The sequence below is a fragment of the Linepithema humile genome, chromosome 3, assembly GCF_040581485.1.
Source record: "Linepithema humile isolate Giens D197 chromosome 3, Lhum_UNIL_v1.0, whole genome shotgun sequence".
Classification (NCBI taxonomy): domain Eukaryota; kingdom Metazoa; phylum Arthropoda; class Insecta; order Hymenoptera; family Formicidae; genus Linepithema; species Linepithema humile.
The window spans coordinates 31,159,268-31,186,205 of NC_090130.1; the positions used below are offsets into that span (position 1 = coordinate 31,159,268).

The following is a 26,938-nucleotide window of genomic DNA, read 5'->3' on the forward strand; positions in this document are numbered from 1 at the left end:
CCTGTTCGGAAACAATCATGTCGCGTCATCGTCGTTACCTCTTTCCTCCAATTCCCAGCCACGTGTTATCAATACCGCTGGTATCTCTTTTCCGTTTTCCATCGCGTAATAGGGGGGGAATCACGTGTCACCGATTCTTACACATGCTCCATCTGTGCGCAGCCTCCAAGCCCACGCCGCGGAACGGTCCATGTCAAAACCAGGGACTTTATCCGCGTACATATTCCATTATACAATGGAAAAACAAGCGACGGGCTTCTGCATGTGACGTGGGAAAATAGGATTTATTAGCTTTCGCGTAATCTTCTTCTGAAAGTTAATATCAATATGTATGAAACGCCGGCTGAGATGTGAAACTGAAACTATTAGATCGCAACAAAACGTTTTCGTATTAGAAACGTTTGTACGAGACTCCAATAGTATCGATCGTATTCTATTTGTCTCGGTACTATTCAGCTATTAATGGTAAAAGGATGCTTCAAGCAGTATCAATATTTATGTTGTACATGATGCCGGTATCCGGCAAAAATATGTCCTGTTCAAATGGAGATCTAAAAATCAGTGAATAATAATGTAAAAAATAAACGCGAATATTTTTAAAAATATTTGCGATGCTGCGTTAATATTGATATTTCTGAAGAATCGAACAAAAAATAACGGCACATAACAAGTATCGTAATATCGTTGATACTTTTAGACACGAGAACGCTTTCTCACTTTAAACGCTCCATTTAATCTCAATAGGCAAATGTTTTTTACCTAGCTGAATTTATCCGAAGGAAAACAACTCGCTAGGATTGTATCATATGCTATCGCCATTCATCATTTCCGACAGCTTTCTGCCGTGACTTTATTTCACCGATCGAATACGACATTTCGATTCTGCGCGAGCATACCGAACACAATGACATATGCATAGTTCTTTCCCCACTACATTTTTAAAACTTCCATCCGTGCTAAAATTGCGACCGAATCGAGCGCATGAATTAATTACGCGCTGGTCGATATCAGTCATAAATGAAATGCGAGATCAAAATTAAAGAAATCATACTGTGCAGCTCAATCAATTGTTTCGGTATCGATTATATCACTTTGTGCCAGATATGGAGCGCTTATATTAAGCTTCGGAAGCGGGTTCTCCGATAAATTTAAAAATGACCTTCGCACGCAAAATGTTATTTCCCATACCGCAATATTTTTAATTTTACCTTTAGATATTTTGGTAGATAAAATTGAAAACTAAAATTATGTTAAATAAGATTTATGTTTGAGATCAATCGAACAATATATATAAGCTTTTGTAATCTGCTTCTATTAATTTCATTTTCTATAACTTCCCATGTTAAAAAATTCCATATTTATGTTACGGTAATCGTAAATATAAATTAATAGCACAATCTAAAACTCAGAAAAGATTTGAAAAATAAAAACATCTCTCACAGATCATACTGTTATAGTTGTCAAATAACCATTATCATCATACTAATAATAACTTTCGCCGAAAATTAGCGATAGTAATGTCAGGTAATAATGTAACAATTGGCAAGATAGCACCAGAGTTCGCGTGGAGAAAATCAGTGTAGAACGTGGGAGAAGCCGCGTGTTCGCATGATCATCGCAGCTGGCCGGTGCTGCCGGTCGGGCTAATCGCGACCCGCAAATGAGCTGTTTAGTTTTCCGGCCTGATTATGTGTCAGTTCCGATGATAACGTTTGTATAGATCCTCCTCTTTGCGCAGTGTGGCGTGGATTCCAGGGATTTCCTACGTGTGTCGTCGCTAAATTCAGCCGTGAAATTGCGGCGTAACCTTTAGTCTCTCGTTACCGAGCTGTCAGAGACAAATCTCGCAATTTGGGTCAACGCGGTCAAAATCGGACTGCACCCCCCGCTTAAAGCCCACCTCATCGCGCCGCAATCGTTAAATACTTTATGACAAATTATTTCAGTGATCCGATTCTTCGGTGTATATCTGCGCTTCATCGCACTAATCGTTTTATTTCAAATTTAATCGCAAATGAAGATTCGAGATCAATGCAATTTTTTTGTAAACAAATTTTTTTCAACATATTAATTTATGAGAACCGATAAAAACTCTAATTACTTTTTATAAATATTTACGTTAAAATGTGAAAAAATAAAAATTACAATTTAATCATCATCGTTGATATAAATTTATTTCGAAAAGTCACAGAATTGTTCAATATGTTAATAATATTTTATTGCTAACGTATTGCTATCTCTTCTTGTGAGAAAAATAGAAAACAATTTAAAAAATAAAGACAGTTTAAAAAAAATTCAAACACTAGCTAGATTTCGGACACTCTATTCGTCGTGCTCGGAAAAAAGAATATCGAGGAAAACGCATGAAGAAACTGTATAATAATCGTATAGATGCTGCTACACAAAAATACATGCTATTTCCGTATCGATCATTCAAAGTTGAGTCTGGTACACGTAACTGCACTATCCGCGCAAGGATCGTTTGCTGGGTACTTCAATCAGATTTACAAATATCGACGTGACAACATCTCCCAAAGCTCTAATAAACACTTTCGTGCTTGTGATACCACTGGTGAAAATCCCAGTTTGATTTGTCCGCCTCTCTTTTCGCTCGCGTATTGGTCCGCCGACGATTCTCGAATTGCGCGCGGCGTAATGAAAATCCGATTAACTCTCGCGCAATTATTTCCCCTCGATGCAATTATAAGCGACTCTCGTTTTATTATCTACGATTCGATGAGATATATTCTTTAAATCTGTGATATTTATATAACCATTTACTCGAGATATTTTGCCGCATAATTTGATATCGTAATAATACATGAAATCACTGATATCGCCGACATATAATGATATGAGTTAATAAAGCAAATCACATTAATTGTTAGTATCAGATATAAAATAATACGCCAATTACATGTTATATCTCAATGATAAATTGACGTAAAAAAATATAAAGCAACTGCGCATATTAAATTCAGATAGCGTAAACTAAGCACCAATCAAAACAAAGTATGTTATTGAAAATCAATCAGTTATAAGAGAGTTAAGAGTAAGACTTGAAAATTGGTGGTTTTTTAAATTTTCCTCTCAAGAACACGCTGCAACTCTTACGTATTAAGTCACTCTCAACTTCCGAGATTGAATTACGCTTGATCACACGGAGAAAATCTACTCTGCCCCAAAATCAGCGGTGCCTGATTTATGCGTCTTCCCACGTGTCTCACAAATTTCTCGGCAACCTTCGAATTTCCTGCTGCGGCCACGTAATCCAACGCGAAACCGGGTTAGCCTCGTCCGAACATACGTCGGCGAGTCGTTTCGGCCAACGTCATCGCGGTTAAGATCGAATTGGCAGCTTCGATCTCGCCATGCTTTACGACAGCCGACCTCGAGCGCGCGCGCTGAAAATTTATGATTTCAACGAAAATACATTCCACCGACATTTTCCGACCCGGGTTAGTTCCGGATTAAAACTTTCTCGTAACCATGCGAAGCGCTGGGCGTTAACTCGGATTGAAACTAATTGCAGAATTAAAAGGAAGTTTCCGAAAGTTGATCCTACAATTATATAACTAGCGTCGATTATGCAGAGTGTTCCGGGTTAGAGAGAATAATCATCAGTGGCCTTTTGTGACATGGACGAATGCTTTAAATCTGTAACATCCCATTTTCTTCGCTTTCAAATCATAGATATTAAATGTTTTCGACTTTTCCTACAATAATTTGGCTTTCCGCACAATAAAATTTGATGTAAAAATCTTGATGATTAAATCCCAAATTAGATTTCTACAAACTGGACTTCTTTAATACTCAGTAAAAAATGCACGTAAGTTTCTGTACACGTGAGATAATAAAAAGAATTTAAATTAAAAAAGGAATAATTAAAAAATACATTATCGTTTCGTGGCGAATTCAAGTTATTTCTGAAAATTAATCATAATTAGATATCCTGATGATAAATACACGTAAGCAGTAATTATCAAGGTAATTATCAAATTATAGCAACTGGTAGATACAATGCATGAAACGTTTGTAAACGGACATCCATCAAATCATCGATTTCGCCGAGGTTTCAACAAGCCGTCGCTAGTAACTATAGTCGCGATCCTTTCCACCCGCCATACGTCACGTACATCGAACGCTCCAGCGCTTTCGAAGCGTAATCCCTGGAGTATATATAGCTTGTTCGCGCGAGTCAATTTTTGCGACAAAAGTCCAGCCGAACAACACACGGCCCGGTGGAATGTAACCCTTACAGCAGCCCAAATTACTCTTCTCGCGAACAAAAACTACATATTTTCACTATTCGCAGCACGCTACATTCGACCCAATCCGGAAGGAAAAAAACCCGCCGCTATTATATTATTGGTCAAGCTGGACGGAGTTAGTTTGGTAAATTTAAACATATCGTTTATCAAACTGCTGCATAATAATATTATTGCATGATAATTGCCCAAAGTATATAATTACAGCAAATACGTAACATTATCATAATATAGTTCATATTACTAGCCAATGCTGCATTTTATGCTAATAAATATGATACTTTCAATAGATAGTATTCTAATTGTGTACATTCATAGTGACTTCGGTATATTTGATTGAGTGAAATAATAACATGGTAACCGATCCTGAAATAATTATGTCCATTATCAAAAGGATAAAAGCAAAATTGGCAATGTCTGATTATTCGCGTGTGTCGTCTGACGTTTAGAAATAAAAGTGCATCACCTTTCATAGTAACTACTTCCATACATATGTTCTTAAACTAATTATAGAATCGTTATGCATACTCCAGCTTTTTCTCTATTAAACCCCTCTTCAATGATATCGTAAGAAACGCGACAAAAAGCCCGGTTCTTTGTTTCGGCATGTTGTGCTCGCACAACGAGCAAGAGTTACAACGTTGTAACCGCACGGTACGCCAGGTGCACCCACACGTGCGCCACGACGCCGTGTATCCGCTGCACGAGCCACAGATCGTAACTTTGCGAGCGAGGCGTCACACGCTACACACATCACAGTACGCCCGTATCCATGTGCCGGCGATTTTTGGGGCCGCTATTTTATCGACAACTCCGGTTATTTATTATTCTCCCCGTTATTGATCAACACGAATCACTGTGGCACTCTTGTAAAACTCGGTCGCGGAATATGGAAGCGCTCGTCACAACGATGACAAATTATTTTCGTACGAAACGGCCGTGCTTTAGCTACACAAACGTTTGCGTCGGATTAATTAAGATGTACAACGAGCGACATAGTTGCAGGATTTGTAAAAAAAATTCTAAAATACCGGACAAAAGTTACTTTATTATTTATAAAATGTTGTAATCGCGTATTCGCAGCGGCAAAATAAGTAATCTATTCTATTACGTATTTGCAATAAGAAAGAGTTTTTCCAAAACGAAAGAAAACGCGCTCTTGTTATCTAAGAGTTCGCAGTGCATCGAATGTGTCCAGTTTGACAACGCATTTATAGGTCAACTCTCATGTGACCGATAACGCGGTGTCGATATTTGAAATATTAATCATTATCGGAACGCATTTCATCATTTGACATCTTTGATAATATTACGCTGTCTTTCTCCACGCGCAATATCATTCGGCTTCCAATAGTAATTTAGCGTTTTGCGATATTGCCGCGAGCGGCAGCTGAGCGGGCTTTTCCCGTTATGATAAAGTTCTCATTTCCCATTGGTCCGTTTCCGGAACTGCTTTCTGGTTGAGACTTTTCGCATCCGCATACTGAAGGACTAAATCGTGCAAGTGTTTCGCGGGGTTACGAGGCAAACTGATCCGATACGCAAAGTATGATGCTTTTATCATTGCACGACAACGACGTAAATGACAATCAATCGGTTTTCGATGAAGTACATTTCGTTAACCTGATATGATTTGCGCCAGCACATCTAAAGAGAAATCGCGCTGACGCTAGCACACGCGTCTTTGCTGAACCGTTGCTCGTATCGATTGCACACGCCTCTGTGTTCTATCTGTTATTAAATGAATCGGGGCAAAACGTCGGGGCGACAAATTGATTCATTTGTCGCTGATAACACAGCAGGAAGGGAAATAATAATAAGTCATCTGATGACAATACTTTTGACTTTTTTTTTCTTTTAGAATGAATGGTAGCATTGATATGCAATATTTGCTATCTAAATTAAATAATACTTAAATTAATTGATTGTTGCATTCTAAATATGACTTTAAAAACATTCTGTATCAATTGATGCAGATGCCATAAAATTTGGAAATTTTATTAATAATATTAGAGTAATAAAATGAAAAATATATTTTTCTTTATTTTGAAGTTATGATAATATAGGAAAATATTTATTTTTTTTTGTTACAATTGCTATTCTTCAGGCAATATAGATAACGAAAGCGGTACTCGATTTGGACGAAATAATTTATATCTATAGAAGATTCTAAACAATGACGACATGGTAATTAATTGTCTGCGGATCCATTAAGAGCTATAAATCTAAGTTACACGGCCAAACTTAAAACCCTTTTAAATCGTTTTGACTGTTAACCGGAAGAAACCTTTTCTCCGCTACCACGTACGAGTGCTTGAAGCTCGGATGTTGCCTCGAACCACTTAAGTAAAGAGTACTAATATCCGAAGAGGCTAAGAGCTCTAACATTTGCAGTCGCATAGCCACTTCTTCAAAGATAAACAATGTTCACTATAGCACAAATGCAGTTTGCGAGTAGCTTCACACAAACTCTTGTAATAAAATTACTTTCAACCGTGCATATATGATTTATATGATTGTTAATTAACCATTTTTTAACAGTCTAATGTATTTATATTTTTCTAAAAGAATTCTTCCAAATACAATTATCGTTATTTATAAAATGCAAAATTAATTTATTTATGACGTATTCTGTTATAAAATAGAAAAGAGATTTATATTGCGTTTCAAACGCATACGATAACAATAATTTATAAAATTTCTTTTAAATGTCATTAAAGATAATATAAAAATTTATTCCACAGGAGAATCGATACGTTTTAATATAAATTGTGAAATATTAGATTGCTATGGGTCTTGCGTAAAATTTATATACTTTGGAAAAAAAAATTATGCACTTTTTAGATGTATATATTCTTTAGCCTTTACGTGTAATTCACGTAACTAAAAGTACGTAAAAAATGTAGAAAAACTTTTAACATTTGCGAAGATACTTTGAGTTTTAAAAACGCAGCAGTCTACCAGTTGGAATAAAATATTCTTATATTCTATATACGAATATATAAGGATATTTTATAGTCAAATATGAGAATAATATAATTTAATAATTTTTGTTAAAGTACTAAAAAATCTCTTGATAAAACTTTTATGCGTTTATTGAAAAATCCCTATATTTTTTTAACTTCGGCAAAAAATGTTAATATGTGATATCAAAGTATGTTTTATCGCATGTTTTAACAAGTTATAAAATAATATCTTTGCAAAAGTTTACAACGTCGCCGTTATGGTTGCTGCGAGTATCATCGGTAATTAGCGAACAATCTAACGCTAATATAAGCGAAATGACCACCGACGATGTGCGCAAACACGACGTAACGTTTCACCCGCAAAACATATTCTCTCTAAACTGATCCACGCGCAAAACACCGCCAACGGATAAGGGGCTAGGTCATGCAAGCTCGGCTATTCTAACCCTCCTCTATCCGCAAGCTGCAGATTAATCTGTGATCTGTGTCTTACCTGCAGGCCGTGCACAAACTTGCAAGCTTATCTAATTCCGCCGCTAACAATCAATAACTAGGTAAGTAGCGGCTAGCAGCGTCCGTCGGAGTCCGTCATTCGCTTCGATAACGTCAACAATGATCAGCGCGAGCCATAATGCATACCCGATTCATTGTTGGTCGCCATATCTATTGCGTTTCTAACAATAAAGCGAATACCGCCGACGATCATTTCGGCAAATAAAATTTTGCAGCGGGAATTGCAGTGAGAATTGTGAAAATTATTTCGCGCATGTGAAAAAAGTTGGCATTTTTACAACGCGATTCTAGATATATTAACGTCGCTGCAGAAGCTTATAAAAGCTACTCAGCTTGCGTTTTGCTCGATAATACACGATTGTACGGGATACATTGTGAAAGGAGCACTTGTGCATTATATTTCCGGATAATATAATATAACTCTGCAGATTTCATAATGTTGATGTAGATGGATTTAGCAATATGAAGCATGATGAAAGCAATATAACTCGTGTTTGGAAGATCGTAGAATTTACGAGCAGTAACGCAATATAAGAGCAGAAGTGCTAACTACGGTCGTTATTCTCGGAGCACATTTATACGTTTAGGTGAAAACTTTAGTAATCTCTAGAGTTTTCAGCAAAAAAAGTAACTTTTTTTATATAAATATATTCTATCTAAGCGGAAAATATTAGATAATCGCATATCAGCGCTAAATAAGCACTAAAAATACAGACCTTTAATTTTATAAATGTGTCGTGACGACTTACCGAATAGCGTCCTGTGCGCCACAAACGACTTCTTACCTGAAAGCAGAAATAATCATTCAGTCATTTCACCGTCCGAGACTCCGGAAATATGAATGTGGAGAAAGAGAAAGGACGAATTATGAGATTATTTACGTTTCATCGCAGCCGTAAGCCCGGCAAAAGGCTTTAAAAGGCTTTATACAGCCGCTTAATGAGCTTCGCGACTTAGTCGCGGACTATGCGCCACACTAATTTCTGACGTTGACGTTTTCTGCGTTGTGTGTCATACAGGTACGTTCACTCGCGATCAGAGAGTCTTGAGCGGGAGTCTTATTCAGGGGAGTCACAACGTCAGCGGCGTGCCGGCTTTCGAAACAAACGTGCCACGGAATGTCACTACTGCAGTCGGTCAGACCGCCTTTCTTCACTGCAGAGTTCATCAACTGGGCGACAAGGAGGTGAGTGGTAGCTAAATTCCTGTATTTCGCGGCTCTTTCTCTCTAAAACAACTAATTACGCTAGCAAAATCCACGTCCGACATTATTACGCAAGCTTTGTTCGAGCATCAGCTTTGCGATAAATAAATAGTAAAACGCGCAACCGTTTGCGTAATACCAGATCCGCCTGCCGCAGCCTGCTTACGAATCTTCGGACGGATTATTGTACTTAATTCTGAAACAATACAACTCGGACGTGACGTGGTGAATATGAACAAACTGCTACAGAGATTATTGTCATAGGAAACGGATCGTTATTAACTATTTTGCGTCACAACGGCCTTTAGCTTTCAACAATTACAAGGCAAGCCAGCGATAAATTGTTTTCTCGACGATTTTATTAATTCTTTGATCAAAAATGTATAAAATATATTATTTTATTTTAAACGTCGACAGTCGCACACGTTTATCGAATCCACCAGCAGCGGAGGCATTTATCAAGATGCAAAATATGCAAAATTAAAAAACTTGTTTGACCCCTCGAGAGTTCATAACTTTTCAGTCGCTGCTCTTAGCATATATATTAGGAAGAAAAACAAAAAAAAAACTTTGCAATATTCTCGTCGCGTCAAAGGTAAAACGGAGGTTGCTGTTGCGGTTATGGTTGCTTCATCGTTTTTCAAAATCCTCGATCCCGGGCGTACCTCGCTGTCAGAGCTATATAGATCCGAGTAGAGCTGCTGGGTTAACATTACCGCAAGGCTGGCCTGCGGTTTCTGGTTAGGTCGTTGATAGAATATGCATGACGCCTGTTTGAAGAGTTAAACCTGCTCAAAGGTGGATGGAGGTATGCCAGCTATTATCTTTGCTGATTTTTCACTGAGATTACGAAATTGACAGAAGTTTAATTAAATCGAAAAATTTGTCATGCGTTTCACCGAGCGTCATCTCTGTACTTGGTCTGTGGTTTATCAAACGAGCATAGCACGTCAATTATTCGCGTGCAACGTCAGTAAACTGTTGAATTTGTAAACTTTTAATAAGAAAAGTACCGCGTAATCGCAAAATTGTTGGAAAATAAGAAATTGGTAATAAATTATGCAACGTGTATCGATCGGAGAAATTTTAGCGCAATTTTCCTATACAACGCCGTTAAGACTTAATATTTAATCAAGCCGCACAATTTTCGAGTTGCTGGAGTTCCCGCAGCATGCGAAGATTTGATATTTCCCAAAGTTTCAGCCAATGCCTAGCTCGCATAGTGCACGTCGGGGAATATATCGACATTACTTTCACAACAGGTCTTGATATAACGTAATTCGATAAATACCAATATCGGCGTGCACGCGAAGCTTATGCAAAGTTTCGCAAAGTATTGCATTTATTATTGTATTAAATATCTCGCGAGTTTAAAGTGTTGAAAAAATTATGAAAAACACTCAATCGATCGCGATTCCGTTATATAGGAGCGATAATTATAAGAACGAAATGGCGTTCGTTATGTTCTCCGGTGGAACTTCGCTTTGATTGCTCCTTTTACGGTTGAATTGTTGCGAAATGTCTTACTAATCGTGAGAAGGGACAGCTGAACTGATTACTCGTTAACGATGCAATTATTCACGAGCAGGTCAATAACGCGAGTTCCAGCTATTTCCGAGAAGGGAAAGGGCAAAGACGAAGTATCACGCATCACCGATAACTTGCCACAACCGTATTTTCATTTCAATAATTACCAGCTAACTGCGACGGAGTTGCGATGAAATTCGCGCGAATCACGCACACGAAATTGCACTGAAATTCTCAGAGTATGACATAAATGTCCTTTGCTCACGCGGCTGTTCGCAAAATGAGAAAAAAGAAATGAAAATATTTTAATTAAGATACAAGCTTGCTTGAGAATAATACCTCAGACAGAAAGGTATTCTTTGTTAAGCAAAAGCTTTACGAGCATGAGAGATATACACGAGTACCATTATCACACATCGCTGCGCCAGTGCGCCGAGAAGTATTATACTTCGAAATCGTAGCTGCTACATTTTCGAGCGACTGCCGCTCCGTGAATAACACAACGTATCAGACAATAACTTGCTGCTCGTGCGGACTTTTCGCTTTATGGCCGCGGAATACTGTGCGCTCTTATTAGTGGAGAGCAATTGCGTGCCAGTTACGGATCTAATGAGGTTGCCCGCGCGCCGGGCCAATTACGAAAATTCGTCTGTTTTCTCGACCATGCCGACTCGAGCCGATCTGTACGAAAGGGAAGAAGAACAACAAAAAGAGCTCTGTCCTCAATCAGCGAGGAAAAACACCCGGATATTGTCCCCGCAGGACGGAAAATGTCGGTACCCGGCGGAGCTGAGATGGCGCGAACCGACAGGTCGAATCGTAATAAATTACAAGCGAAAACCGCAATTCACTTCTTACTGCCGGGTCTCTTATCACGTTGTCTTGCGCGTACAAACGCGCCCCGAATGGTTGGTTTAAGCTCAGAGCTTGAGATAGACAAAACTTTCCTGAAACTCGCCAAGTATAAAGGAGGTTCCTTTTTTATGATGTACGAATCGACGGTCGGAAATAAAATCAAATCTATTTCGCGTGGCTCAACAAAATAGCGACATCGAGAAATGTTTGTAATAATAATACATATCCACACATAGGAAAAAAATTAAAAATTCATGTGTGCTCTATTTTCTTAAAATTTAAAATAGATTTAACCGTCTTTGTGGAAATGACTGAAAATCATTACGCACCATTGTAATTAGCAGATTAATGCGAATCTGGAAAAGTCAACGATTTGAATAGTGGAAAGTTGACAGCGTATACAGAATTATTGCAAGAGAAGTGTTTGGAATTAACGGATTTAACTGACACTTGACGCGCGCCCTCTTCCCGACAATCTTAGTAAAGCTTAAAACATACCTCGGGCTGTTGTAAGCTCACGTAGCTTTCCTTTCCTCAACATTAACTTGTCTATGTAATGCACGCTTGAGGCGCATCGGTATTCAGCATACAGTCTTCTCGCGAAGTAGGCGAAAATACGTAATATTGCTTATTTAAAAATCAACACATTAAAAAATATACATTTAGTGTTTAAACACAAATATTATTATATAATAATATCAAAATTAATGCTTAAGAATTGTAATTTTCTAAGATCTAATTAAAAACAAAACATTGGTCTTTTTTCTGCTTTCAATCTTGCCATTATATAACTTATATAACAAAAATTGCAAAATGTTTACTTTTATATCGAATTAATCATTCTTATATTTCTTTTATATTTTAATACATTTGACTCTTTTTAGCTGTAAAATTAAATCTATTTCCACTTTAGCTGTGTTTATGACTATAGGAAAAGTAAGCGTGTGTTTTCGGTGTTGATCAAAGTAAGTGATCAGCGTCTAGTGACATTCCCGATGTATATCGCGAAAGTTTACGAGTAGTATTTACGTTGACACATTGTATCAGAGCTTCAGAGTACAACTCGAAATCGGAACGTTAACTACCTTCGCACGTGCGCCAAGAGCAACTTGATATTGCCATATGTGGCTTATACGGGGTGCCCATCCGTAAAATGGGAACGCAACATTTGCATTGCTAATTTCATGTGTGGTGTTATATTACGCGTTTGTTGACCTAAAATGATATTCCAAAATGAAAAGTCATCGACCCGCTCTCTATCACATATAGTGCACTTGTATTTTAAATTATAAGTCAATAGATAAGTATAGATAACTATTTAATCCTTTATTTGAACTTTTTAAACCTGTTGATTTATTTCTTTGCCAATTCCTTTCAATTTGTAGAATTAAGTAAAAATATTCCAAGTCATATAGTTCAAATCATGTTCGTTCGAGAATTATTTTGGTTGAGAAACTTTCACCTTAACCTCTTTCTCTCGTCAAGAGTCTCTGAAAGCCTCCGGAATTTATATAATCTCAGTCGTGTAAGCGACCCTTTCATCGGGATCGATTTACTCGAGAGAAGATGAATTTGAACGGATCTGCCGGGTGCGCCCGCTTCGGAATTCCGTACGATAAAGTTATACCAGTGAGACGTCGCTGTATCCAGAACGGAGAAAAAAAACGGCCCGATAATTCGATCGTTTCGGGAAGAGCCGCCGGCTCTTTTCCCGGGTTGAATAAGTATCACGCCGAAGCAAACGGAAGTGTCGTTCATTCCCATTCTTTCGACCAGGACCTGCCGAAGATTTACGCGCGACCTTGCGAACAAGAAGGGAAGACCGGATTTCGATGTGGGCGATCAGCACCATTACGACGCTTTGTTTGAGCAACGAAACGTGCTACGAAAAGCTGTGTTAAGAATCTCTGTCGAATCTGAGGGGGAATCTGGTTGAGAAATTTCCGGCAACGAACGCAGAATTGAGCCTTATCTCGCCCTTGCGAGCAACGACCTAATGCGCTGCTGATATTATAAAGAGCGCCCCAACTCGTTCGAAAATTTCGTTATTTTGGACCGTGCGATGATTTTGGTTATTCGTGACCGCGATCTCATTACCGAGCTTGATACGTGGTATATCAACAATGTCTCGAGTTTTTTCTTTTTTTTATGAGGTGCCGATAATGCGTTAGTCTTTTAAAGTGTATTAAGATTGTATGTATTAAGTGGTTTGTTAAGTAACAAGCTATAAACTGTATACAAGAAAGTATATGAATTTACTTGCTAATCTTTTGTTCTCTATGGTAATTGGATAATTTGATCAACTTTCAAGTATAAAAATAATTACTTTGTATATTGCCAGAGAATTTAATTAATCTTAATTATTCGGGCGTGAGATAGAAAAATACATATAAAAAAATGTAATCAGCAAGATATTAAAAGGAAATGAAGGAAAAACTAAATACAAATACCTTTAAACAGAAATATATATTTAACGTCTTATAATTAATATCGTCTTGAAATAAAATATCTGTCGTTAAAGAGAGAAAATGTGATTTATAGAAATTATTTGTCGTAAACTAAGTATGCGAGATACTAATATTATCATATTAACAAGAGTATTGATTAGTTTTATTTCGCGAATACTATCACGTACATTTAAGCATGTTAAAATCATAATAATCTTATTGTGTTTCTATTTAATAGCAGCGGTACACTCAGCGGATCCATTTAAACCTCCCTACTGGGCTGTTACTGAACAAACTAATTTTCTACAATGTAACAAGCACAACGCGACTCGTTATGTATATTGAGCAAATGCGCAAAGAGCAAATATACATAGCATTGTCACACGCATTGCACCGAAATTAAAAAGGAAAAATACAAATTTAACAATAAAATGTCCACGCTTGTAATCCATTGATATTTTCCATCCAAAAAATCATAACTAAAAAATTGTATTATAATTATAATGTTAAAATTGTAAAGTTAACGCAAAGTAAAATATTTAATATTCTACAAGATTTTTGTAAAAATATTTCAATTTCCTACTTTTAAAGGTATTTGTGTACTAAAAAAGTTATTAAAAACACTTTGAGAAATAAAATATATATAAACATCACATACTTGTCAATTATAAGTAAAATCTTTGCATGACATGTCAAAACTGTATTTGCATATCAAAGTGTTATTAATTTACACGAAAATTTGCTCAACATACTAACATCAGCGCCGGGCACTGAACTTGTTAATGGTAATTTCTCACGGAGCTCCTTCGTGTTTAGCAAACACGGTGATGATATGCCCTCCTTGAGGCATAGACGCTTCTAATAGCCCGCAATTTGAAATCGATCCCTCAGGGGTAGAGATCGACGGTATTAATTGAATATTCGAAATTCCCGATCACAGGCGGCGATAATCGCGATTCGATCGCACACCGGTTATGGTTAGAGAATAAATTAAATCCCGATATGAAAAAGGGACCATGCGAAAACTGCTGCGTTTAATCCGAACAATTGCTTTTCCGATACCAAACATTTCGCTCGCTGCCTCCCGTATCCTGATTTCATATCCCTTTTCTCCGCTTCCCGCTCGTTCTCCCTTTCTCTGTTTTATTTATTTATTTCCACTCTTTTTATGGCATAACGATTTGCGGAGCACAGCGATTCGATAAAATTGCAAAACAACTTCGAACGATTACGCAGATTTCACATTCCGCCGCGAAGCTATATACGCAAAGATTGCGCCAGAATTGGGCAATACTTTAATTGCTTGCGATTCGACTGTGATTTAAGGATTCCTATTTTACATTTTTACGCGTTTTATCGAATCCCCACTGTAACATTAATTATTATGTAGCAGATAATGTAATGTATGATTTTATTATATCATCATCATTTATTTAAACATTAAAAGCTTACTATGCGTCCGAATTATCAGATGATCGATTATGCTGGAAAAACAGAATTATCGCCAACACATAAGCATCAAAAATAATTTAAACGAATAGCCGCAATCATTCAAAGAAAAAGCAATCTAGATTTGCTTTATCAATTATGCGCGTATACACACACGTGTGCATAATACACGTAAAAAGTAAAAAAGCGATCCATATTTTTCACTCGAGTAGAATGAAATCGAATCATATTTATCCATTTCGTTCTGACAACCTCCATCATGTTTCTTTATTCCTGCAAGACGTCTTCGGGAACCTTTTCTATAGCGATACACATAAATCTTGTTACTGAAGGAGAATTGGACGTTACAATAAGCATCGCGACGGTGCATGCGCTCGTTGCGGCCAGACGTAAGGAGGACGCTAAGAAGAGATGCATTGAGTGGAATGAGATAACGGCGAAGAATTATATTTAAATATACGATAGACGGAGCGATGTGTATAAGTCACGTCATATCGCTTTTGTCGATCGTGCGATACGCCGTGTGCTTGCTTGATCTGATAAAAAATCGCGCGAACACAAGAAGTTTTTTTGTAAGGCTCGCGTATAAAACTTCAGCAATACAAACTACGTATCCATCTTAGAAATTTTAATTAAAATTTGCTTACTAAAGCAGTTTACAATTTGAAAAGCGCGAGGGCAATAATATATTCGCATATATCTCAAAGAGAATCTTGCTAAAGTTTGATGCACCGAGCCTTACGATGTGGTCTGTATAAAAGCGTACACCTGCAGCGAAAATCTTGCTTGCAAGCCGCGCAATTCTGTCGCCTTGTGCAGGAATAATTCATCTTGAGGTAATATGGCGCATCGCTGATACGCGTCTCTCTATATCACTACTTTTTGCATTCACATTCAGATGCGGGTAATATGTGGGTCAAGTTAACAATATGCTGCCCGCATGAAGAAGAAAGAAAGAGATAGAATTAAAGACGAGAGGAAAGTTATTAACGTTGCGCGAAGAAAATAAAAGACGTCTTTTAAATCTCACTTTGCGCAAACGCTAATTACGTCGTCGTGCGAAAAGTCCTTTGTAAATTACGCTTTAAATAATCTCTCAAATGAAAACCGCACGTCTATCATGTAGATTGTACAATTAAAAAGCAAGATACTAACTTAATTTCGCACTGGAATATGTGCTTGACTATATGATCAACTTTTAAAGCATTTCAATGTAACATGGAAAAATTGTTTTTGTAATTATTTATTGTTAGTTATGTGCTCTTATTAACGAGACTGATTTTGTTTAGTTAATTAAACCGTGTGTTACATTCATTGCAACTGACATAAATAGCATTGTAAATTAATTATGATAACAATGTATAATTTGAGTTTACAATTATAAAAATTAAAAACTAATTATTTAAAAATTTACAAACATTTTCTTGAAAATCTTAATCGGATAAAATTATGCTTTGGAGAATTTCATGATACATCGCTATCATATCTCTAATAGAATCATTGCTATTGCATAAGTTAGTGATTTTTAAGGGCTAATTGAAAAATTCTCAAAATTACCAAAATACCAAGATGAACGAATTGCAAAAAGAATAGACATAAAGCATTTACCGTATATGTGGAAAATAGTGTCGCGACGGGTTATCCGCTTCGCCGGATTTCATTCCAAAATTAATCAGCCACGCGTATTATCTGCCCGAGATAGAGATGGAGACGGGAGGAGAGATGAAGCGCGAGAGTACCGAGATGACATCGAGAATTACGACGAACCGAGGGACTGTTTGCTAGATTTATCTGACGTCACGCTGATCTTCTGCCTTCCCGGAGCTGGGAAACCTGGTCCCGCCTCGGCGAATTTACGAGATATGGAACAACGTGGATTTGTTTATCGCGCCGTCGTGGATTCCCGTCGGCATGGAGCGATCCACGGAGTGAGCGTCTCTACTAACACGCCAATCCTTCCATTTGCCTCGAGCGTATATATACCGCGGTGTGTGTATATGTATCATATGGAACAAACAAGGGATCAAACACCGCCGAATGGGCCGCCGAGAGTTGCGCGCTCGTAAGTCAGCCGCACTGATGGCGACGCGGTTCTCATGCAGAAAAGATATCGCCGCTTTTTCCCGTCGGACATTGAGATCTCTATATCCGGCTAAAATGTGGCTTACCAGCCGCTCGACCAGCAAAGCAGCTTACCAAGCCTCTCTCCAATCTCTGTCCAATCGGCGCAAATTGTTTCGTTAGAATTTCGCGTGGTCAGATTATTTTCGCTTCTGTTACAGAACATGAGACTCGCGCGGAAGATTAGAGGCGGAAAAATTATTACTTTGCTTTATACCACACATACAATCAAATTTTAAAAAATTAATTTTATCAACTAAATCTTTAAACTTGATTGTTACATATCTTTGTTTAGTTTTCTGTCAAACTTTTTAACAAAGAATAAAATATTTCTTGCTCCAGAAATAGCAAAACTGATAGCAAAACTCACCATCTCTTTTTATTCTCCACAAGCACAACTAGTACTGCACTTTTACGAAAAGTATGATCGCATAAAACTACAAGAGTCCAAAGAAATCACGCATATCCTACCTTCTTCATGTACACATGCATACATATATACATATCAGAAAATAGGACAAACATTTTACTGCAAAGCATTTCGCTCTTATCGCTCCCAGCACGAGCCTCTTTTTACTTCCTAATGAAAAGGGCAAGTAATAATCGAAGCCCTCGTCGCGACGATGCCGTGCGCGACGTTACACGCGACAATTTCGTGGAAATCATACTTCTGATATGAGATGAAACTACGCGTGCGAGCAAAGAGAAATTGCATGTTCTCCGATCATATATATGTGCTGGGCACAATCTAATGGACATTAATGTTAATAGTAAATAAAGACGAATGCGTGAGAAAAAAGCAAACAGTAATTTTAATAATTACACCATCATAATTATGCGAGTAAATCTGTCTACATTTGTAAGCTGAATAAATTTTTCAAAAAATTTTTTTACTGTACGAAAAATAAATTAAGCTCTGATAAACCGCGTTTAATTCAGTTATAAATGTAATCTGGTTATCATTTCAAACATTGATATTCTACGTTTATCTCGAAATGTTACAATTTTTCTGTTTTTTTTCTACAAGTATATAAAATTATGCAAGTATTATGCATTACTTAATACATTTTAACGAAATAATTCCAAAACTGCTATTTCACACACACATATATATATACGCGCGCAATTTGTGATTTTACTTTACAAAAGATTTAGCTTAGGATAAGACCAAAATTTCCGCTGAATAGCTGCAGCCACTTCTGAATAGCACTGAAAAAAGGTCAAATATCCTAGAGCTAAGCCAGTGAATACGAAATATGAGAAAGAGGAAGCCGCGATAATGTCCTTAATAATCGAAAGAACAAATTACCAGAGAATGATGTGTTTTTACACCCGGTGGAAATGGTAATAAAATCGTCGTCAGCCCCCCGGAGTAAGTTCAGCTGACGTATGTTTACAGACGAGAGCCTTCTTGTAGGGACCATTAGTCCACGGCAAGGGGTGGTCTCTTGTTATCGGCAGCGTACACTTTATACAGACCGGCACGGCACAGATTGCGGTCGCGATTTAATCGACGATAATGCTCCGCTTGCTCCAATACGTAATGTCGGCAATATTTCGTGCCACTCGATCGCGGTGCACTTGTACAATTCTCTCCGCCGTAAGGCGAGTATTAACGCTTTCCCGGCGGAATCTTTCTCTCCGATCGGATTGCCATAGGTCGTTCGGATAAAATGTGTCCAAGTATCATTTCAAAAATTAACTCTTAATGACGTAATGAAACTATTTTCTGTGTTCTCTTCATTATCCCAACAATTTTTGCCATATTAATCGTCGTTCATTTTCAATAAGTAATATTTTATTTTAGAGATGGTATTTTTTAATGCATTTATTACGCAATAAAATTGCATACTTGCAAATATTCACACTGCATAACTCTAAATCTCGCAGTGTAGACATAATTCTGCTCTCAATTTATGTGACAAACATATATCGTCATCTTTGATCATCGGGACTGCAAGTTAATATTGCTCTTTCAGTACACGTACTAAATCAGAACGTATGCTCGTCGCGCACTTTGAGCGAGTTGCGCGAATTTATCTTAAAGTGGAATTGCCAGTTTCGATCGGCCCGGCGACGTCCCTTTTCAAAGTGATAATACCGTTATATTGCCAATCAAAACGTAATCTTTATTTCTTCAAATAAAAAAAAAATTGTTGGCCTTTTTTAAATTCTTTATTTATTATTCTCCGTGTGTCTAAGCAAAAAATCTTGTTTGTTGCAATAGAAGCATCCTTTCATATTTAACATTAACGTAAATATATTTTATTATTGTAATTATATAGTTGTGATTTATTAACAAAAACATTTAGCCGCGCGCATGTCGCCAATCTTTTTGATATTACTAAACGCGGAAATTCAGATATTTGAAATGTTATTACACTTGACCTGTTTCGCGTTCTCGTTGAATCTCTGATATATAACCCGCTAGACACGAAAGGGTTGAATTAGTACGCCCGACGTTTGCCCGTCGCGCTCTACCTTCGAACGAGGTCTTCGGGGTGCCGTTGACGAATACGGTAGACGTGTAGACGACGTGCGCGCGTTTGAAGGACGACGAGAAAGGTGACTTTGGCGAGCGGATAAAGAGGAAACGTCTGAATGGCGGTGTCGATGAAAGGCTTTGTGAGATTGATAGAGCGAACCGGAGGCGAGGCGTGACTGAACAAAGCGTGGGATAAAGGCTGTGCCAGGAATGCCGGTATACATTGCAAAAGGTTAAGGTGAATTTACACGATTTGCACTTTATTACAAAATGATCATGTCGAGTAAGCGATTTTTCATTAAAATGCATTCGTCGCAATGCAGCTGCGAGTGAATTATCAAATGGAGTTCGAACAAGTTCTTTAAGAATGCATGATCTTTTTGCTTGCTCAACATTGCTTCTTATTAGCCGAAAAATCCGCACGTAATATAAAATAATAGATAAATGGCAATTTATCCGTGTTCTAATGATTATTTCAAGAGTAAAATACAACATGTCGATGCTTTATTTAACACGAATAGACATTTTTGTGAGAAAGCTGTTTACAAGATTCACTTCTCTCCCGCGTTGGATAATTTATTCGGGATGATCGTCAAAAGCGTTGCATAAATTCCCCTTTAAAAGACGCGTCGCATGCTCTCCACTCAGCGTGGGATAAAAGTCGCAGCTTGTCGACTCTCGGTGTCGCTCGCAACGATGAATAAAGCGTCGTAACGCGCCGGAAAAGAAATTGAATGAATGAAATACTATGCATCTCTCTATCCGCCTTTTATTTTTCGCAACGTGACTTTAATTGCACGACTCGTGAGAACTTGAATTGCGCATCGTTAGTATTGTTTTCTTTCTCAAAAGACACTCTATGATGCAGTTCCACTTTTATTCAGCGGCCGTGCAACTGTTCGTCGTCACATGTACTGATTAATTCAAATTTTTGTTTCCTCGTAAAGTGAAAATTACGTTTGACATATCGGATTAACAATATTATGTAACAAATCTCTCTCTGCGCAGAAATATTATAATAAACACTTCAGGATTAATTATGCAACCAATTACCAAACCAATTATAAAATTAGATACAAATCTAATTTGAGCCAATTAATATCCGCAGCTCCTCATAAATAATTCTCATCGAATATATAAATTACAATTTGCAAATCACTAGCGCGTTATTAGCGGTGATGCGCGAGTGTCTGTTCCAAACAATTCGCAGTTTCGATATGATCCGTTCGACGATTACACGCGAGTGCACGGTTACGCGTGTCACACGGCCTGTCGATGATTTATCTGGGAACTGCCGATAACCGAGCGGTGGTCTTCGGTATGATTAAATCGTCATGTGGCCGCTGGCATGACGTTATCGAGGTCGGTGTGCAAATCACAACGGAGAAAGGCAAAGGCGACTTTGAACGACGTAACAATGGTGGCAGTTACAGAGAACGCGATACAATTGGCAGGCCTTGCGTCGATACACGCGGTTTCGGCGGGATGATCCAAGGACGAGCGGATGGAGGCCAATGTTGCGACCAGGCTTTGATACCGCACGTGCCACGCAAACACGCCAAATCCGCTCGTCCGATCGCTCATTCCGTGCTAGGTTCGGTCAGATCGGCTAGACTGCCCGATCTGCCGATGCCCTTCCACGTCGGAAGTCGATGTACCTCAACATCCGATTGTTCATCCGCAGTCACTGTGATTTATCGGTAGCAAGTTGATGCCCTTTTCTCTTCCTCTCCCCTCCTCACTTTTTTCTCTTCGTACAAACACATAAAAAAGAATTTTCTATATCATCTTTGGATAAAAAAGATGAGAAAAGTTGATGAGAAGCGCGTTATCAAGACCGCCTTTCACGGAGAGTTAAAGCATTCGTTGAGAGAAACACGGAACATTGGCTGTCGCTGTCGAATGTTACTTAAGGTCAAACAGACATTACAAGTTTCCCTCGAATTTCGGATTATTTCTCACGCGCAAAAAGTAGTATTCTTCCACGACTTTTTAGCGACTGAACGTCAGTAAAGCGGCGAAATGTGCTATAAATTCTGTTCTTGACGGTGTATTCTTAGTAAAGCCACATGCAAAATATTTTCCAGCGTTCCGCGAGCTACGTTTATTTTGCCCGTTTACAACGACCGGATTAATAGCCGATCCGCCACCATTAATCCGCAAGTTTGTCCCAGCTTTAATTTAATCGCCGTAGCGAGGGATAATATTTTGTTGTCGCAGCCAAACGCATCCGGACAGATCCGCTCGTGCGATCGATAAATTTATCTGACGTTATTATATTTTGGAAGAGTTCCCGGGAGGATATTTTGAAGTTTCACGCTCGCTGTTCGCCTGTTCGCCTATCGCTCGCATGACAACTGAATTATTTGTCGCCGCGCCACTATTAATCACCGGCTTGTTCCAGTCAAAGATTAAATCCCTCTGGCTTACTTTTTTCTGCTCCGCCGAAACAATTAGGGTTAATAACGAAAGAACACGAGTTGTTGAAATTATCAGTTCGATTTTGAGGAAAAAACCTATTTCGTTCGTTAATTAAATTTTTGTCATCATATTATGATAATTGAAACTAAACATTTTTATTAAAACTTTTATTAAATTTTGTTGATATTTTGGACAAAATGTGTAAGTGCATCTGTTTTGTAGAAACAAACTGTGTGATAAAGCCCTACGCAACAAGCTATTGCAAAGCTACTAGAAAAAAAAAAAAAAAAACATGTATCACAGTATGCACAAGCCCGGTACGCTACTTGAAAATGCTACTGCAATGGGATATGGAAAGTCCACGCCAGTCTGGACCGGGGCGATATTTTATACGCGTACAAAACAGCTTGAGAACAATAAGTACGAGCTATTTGTCCAGCGGCGCAATATCCATTCGTTCGCGACACAGAGCATTATCGATGGATGCTTGTAAATTGCATTCGAATGTTGACCGTGGGGGCACGACGACGCTCGCTAGCTAGCTAGGGGCATTGTGCATTCTGCGAGGGTGTAACAGCGGTGGTCAAGTGCCAGAGACAAGAATGCGCAGGGGCGATCATTTGTTCCCCGTTCTTTTTTCCCCCGCTTTTTATTTCATCGGAGCGCCTTGCTACACGATACACCACGGTTGAGAGGCACTATGATACGTGACCGACATGAATATAACCGTCCGTCCGCTCCTCCCGTGCTCTCGTCGTCGTCACTTTGCGGCTACTACGCGAAACGCTATCCGCATTCCGGTTGTTCCGGAGCTGTGCGAGCTACAATGCGATCGTGGCAGATACCATGGCGGTCGTTAATACTTTTCAAAACAGTACGGTCTCTGACGTGTTACATGACGTCCATTCTATCTTGCGACCATCACGCGAACGTGTGTGTAATGGGTGGCGACAGATCATCACTCTTTTACGCGTGTTACATGACGTACTTACGGTTAACTACTTTCGACTTACGTCCGGGAAAGAAAGAGCTCGATCAATGATTGAAAAACATGTATAATTTATGACGCGATGTACTCACGCGAGTCATTAATCTTTTTGAACCGCCGGCAAACAAGTACGGCTGCTAAAAATCTCGATAGAAAAATGCATCGCTACCTCATTAACGGCAATATGGTGATAATATGCCTGAACACGACTATTTGCACCTTCGCGTCCACCTGTTTTCAAGCAAGCACGTTAAAATTTTACGCGTCGATGAAAAATTAGGATCTATGATGTGAAAAACTTGAGAACAAACTAAAATAAAAGCAGCTTAAGTTGACAGCGTATTATTAGTATCAATAGTAATAACGGAAAAATGTAACAGGATAGCGTGACCAGGGAAGAGAGAATAAAATTTTATCAGTTTAGAGGCTTTTACCTTATCGTGGTAGATTTTATTCGTGCCATTTGCACTCACCAGTTCGTGCATGCGATGGGCTTTTCAACGCAATTTTCAAAATAGCACTTTTCACCGTGCCATCGACACGTTGTCGAATCGCGTTCTCGCTCCAAAAGGCGAAGAAATTCCGGCCAAGTAATTTCCGGCGCTGGCACGTGATCGCACGTTGACATTTTGGCGCGTATTAATTCAACGCTTGTAATTAACCGTAATTCCATTGCGTTCTATAAATAACTTATCGCGACACGGTTGCGTCAGTGTCTAATAATAATTAATCCCGAAGCGAGCGAGCGCAGCGATGACGGCCGTGCTCGCATGAATGTAAATGGGTCTTCAACATGAAATTTCGACGCGACAGACGGAAATTTTAGTCTAGCTGTATTTATGCGACAACAATAAGTCCTCGACTTAGCGCGCGGATTGCTCGTAATTACATTTTCACAAATTTTAAAAGACATCCAAAATTAACAAAATAAAAAAAAATATAACTACATTTTAATGCACATGACACAAGTACACTAGAAAATTCATATATTATTAATTTTAAGTACGTGCAGTAGTGCAAAATTTAAATTTCACAAAGTAAAATTTTTTTACTTTACCAAGACTCGCAAAAAGTATAATATAAAATTTTTGATAAGAAATAACGGGTTAAAATATATAGGAATATTATAACACTTATTATTGATAGAATACTTATTGTATGTTCTTCTCATTATGAATCGTATTTTCTCGAATCGAAATTAACATCAATATTAAAGATAAAAAAGTCTGTACGTGCACAATTAAAAATAATCTCAAACTGTAAATGCACCGCAATGCTATTTCATATTCACCGATACATATGCTGCGATTCTACCGTCGCAGATCCTTTCAAATGTAACACGCGAGCAACGTATAGCTGTCCCAACGTTTCGCTATTGAAAGACCCTTCCGAAGCGGTCGAAGTTTCCTATTTTGGATTCGAAACATCTCGGGTGCGCTTGTCTCGCAGCTGCAGGGTGTATCTTATACAGACCGTATTTCCGCCATAAGTAAAGGCAAGTTGGACAGTCGAGACGAGCGCAACGGATCCGAATGGTACGCTCGGCAGGTATAGTTACGATCTGTCCGAATGTGAGGCACAAAGCCTTCCATACGCTTCGTTGCTCGTAATCCCTGAGTACATATATGCGCACTACGAACGAGTGAACGAGTCGAATTAGATTAAGCTTAATATAAGTCTGCACATTTTCTCGGGCATCCTTTCCTATCTATAAAACATAGAGGCAAAGTTATATATTTGCCGATTCCATTGAGCAATTTACTTTATCGACAAACTGATGAAATAATTCTCCAGCCGCTCGTGAACCGCTCTAATTAATAATGATATAATAACAGTAATCAATACAATATTGGAAATATTTTTCACGAAAGTAAATTATTTCACTAAAATTAAATGGTATATTAGAATAAATGTTTCCAATTTGAGGGCTTTAATTACTTTTAATATTAGAATTCCTATGAATACTTGAGACCTTCCATTTCAGTTTTTTGATTTTTAAATCTTTAAATTGTGAATTTTACGCATTTCTCAGCATTTAAATGAATATTTAATGACACACTTACATGTTATTGTTATTCGCTCGCTCACTCACTCGTCTAAAATACACAGTTGTTTCGATATCTAACTTGTCTTCGTTGGACGCTTGGTTATCTCAAAACTTGTTCGTCCGTCGTAATTCTTATCAGCGGTACAACTCTCGATGTGAATCGCGAAAACATTAGAATTCGTTTCATAAAGTGTCCGTCGTCCGCGAATAGAGATTGCGCGGAGAGAATTCAAAGAAAGTTCATCGTTGAAAATTGAGAACGAATGGTGTCTCCGCGACACTTGTGCATTAAACTCGTTACAGCGGAGCAAACGAGATATCGCGCTGCTTCCACATAGGCGTTGTTAAAACTTACAGCAGTCACAATAAGGTATTCCGGTGCCGATGACTAACTTCTATCGCGCGTGCACGATATTACCCTCAAAGTCCCCTCATTACTGACTGAGCGATAATCCTCTGAATTTATACATACGCCGGCAACTTTGACGTTCGATGGACGCGCGACTATGAAGGCGCATGAAAGTAATAATTATAACTTCGTCTCGGTCCCGCACACTCACGTGCGAGTAGATTCTCGTTAGAGACTCGTTAATTATAGAGAGTCGGGCTCGCAACTTTACACTCGACACAGTGTTTTTAGCTATAATCACCAGATATTCTCTCATCTTTGTCGAGAATCTTCCTAACGTCTTTTTAGCAAATATTACTGATCGATTAAACGCATTTCTGGGTCAAACTTGTGTAAGTTCTTGAGATAATTCTCGAAAGGCGAAAGGTCTTGGATTCTTAAGACTTCACATCCCCGAATAAACATGACATTTTGAGAGACTTAAACTTGCAGCTTAATTTTTTAGTCATTATCGCCAGACATATTCTTTGCCGTGGAAAATAGTTTGTAGCGTAAAAAATAATCGTTTCATCAGCTATGAGAATACGTTTCTTTTCTTAGAATCTCTTTCGGCTGTGGTCAGACAAGAATATCAATCGGCTAGAAAATGTAAACGACATAAGAGGCGCAAGATGGTAGTTTGAGAAATTATACGCGTGATTCAAATTAACTACGCGTGTCGCGCTACAAAACGGAATGAGCAGCAATCGGTTTCCTTTTGATTTTCTTCTGAAAAGTTCCGATAATATTAGCTCGTACTTGTTCTTCAAAAACTCGTCACCGATGAATAAGGCTGACTCTAATAAGAAGTCGCCAAGTCGCCCAAAGACCTGATTATCTCGCTAATTGAAACCTGACTCTTAATTTAACTTGGAATCTAGAATTTCGACGAGACTTTTGTTTGCCGCGAGCGCAGCGTGTGCAGACGAGACGGAGCGACGTGAAATCTTCGTTCGGCATGCAAGGCAGAAATGCAAACTCGAGGATAGGGCAGTAACGGGTCGATGAGAGAGTAGTGCACTGTGACGAGGCAAATTGCACTCCGCTAGCCACCGAGAATCCCCCCTCCGACCACGCACCGGCTTATCGCGCTCGTGCAGTGCTACTTCCGGTGATAGTTAAATGCTGGTTCATCCCTTAGCCCCGTCACCCCGCCGTCATTACTCGATAACTTCGAAAATTTCGGCGTGCTGTTACGTCCATGCAGCTGATACGTTTGACCGCGTAATTCTACGAAGAAAAGACCATAATCCCGCAGC

At 38.5% G+C, this 26,938-nt stretch overlaps 1 protein-coding gene and 1 long non-coding RNA gene across 6 annotated transcripts in view; one reads left to right on the forward strand and one right to left on the reverse strand.

Annotated features, from left to right (window-relative positions):
- Window positions 1–26,938, reverse strand: part of LOC105670394 (uncharacterized) — a 181,398-nt gene that overhangs the window by 97,791 nt on the left and 56,669 nt on the right. For all 5 annotated transcript variants that reach the window (XR_010889101.1, XR_001100425.2, XR_010889102.1 and 2 more), the window contains one exon: window positions 8,497–8,532. This is a non-coding gene — a long non-coding RNA (uncharacterized lncRNA). The remainder of the gene's footprint in view (window positions 1–8,496; window positions 8,533–26,938) is intronic.
- LOC105670393 (defective proboscis extension response 1) overlaps window positions 1–26,938 on the forward strand; it is a 293,881-nt gene that overhangs the window by 53,442 nt on the left and 213,501 nt on the right. The window contains exon 2 of the mRNA XM_012363900.2: window positions 8,767–8,933. Within this exon, the coding sequence (XP_012219323.1) occupies window positions 8,767–8,933 (167 nt within the window). The remainder of the gene's footprint in view (window positions 1–8,766; window positions 8,934–26,938) is intronic.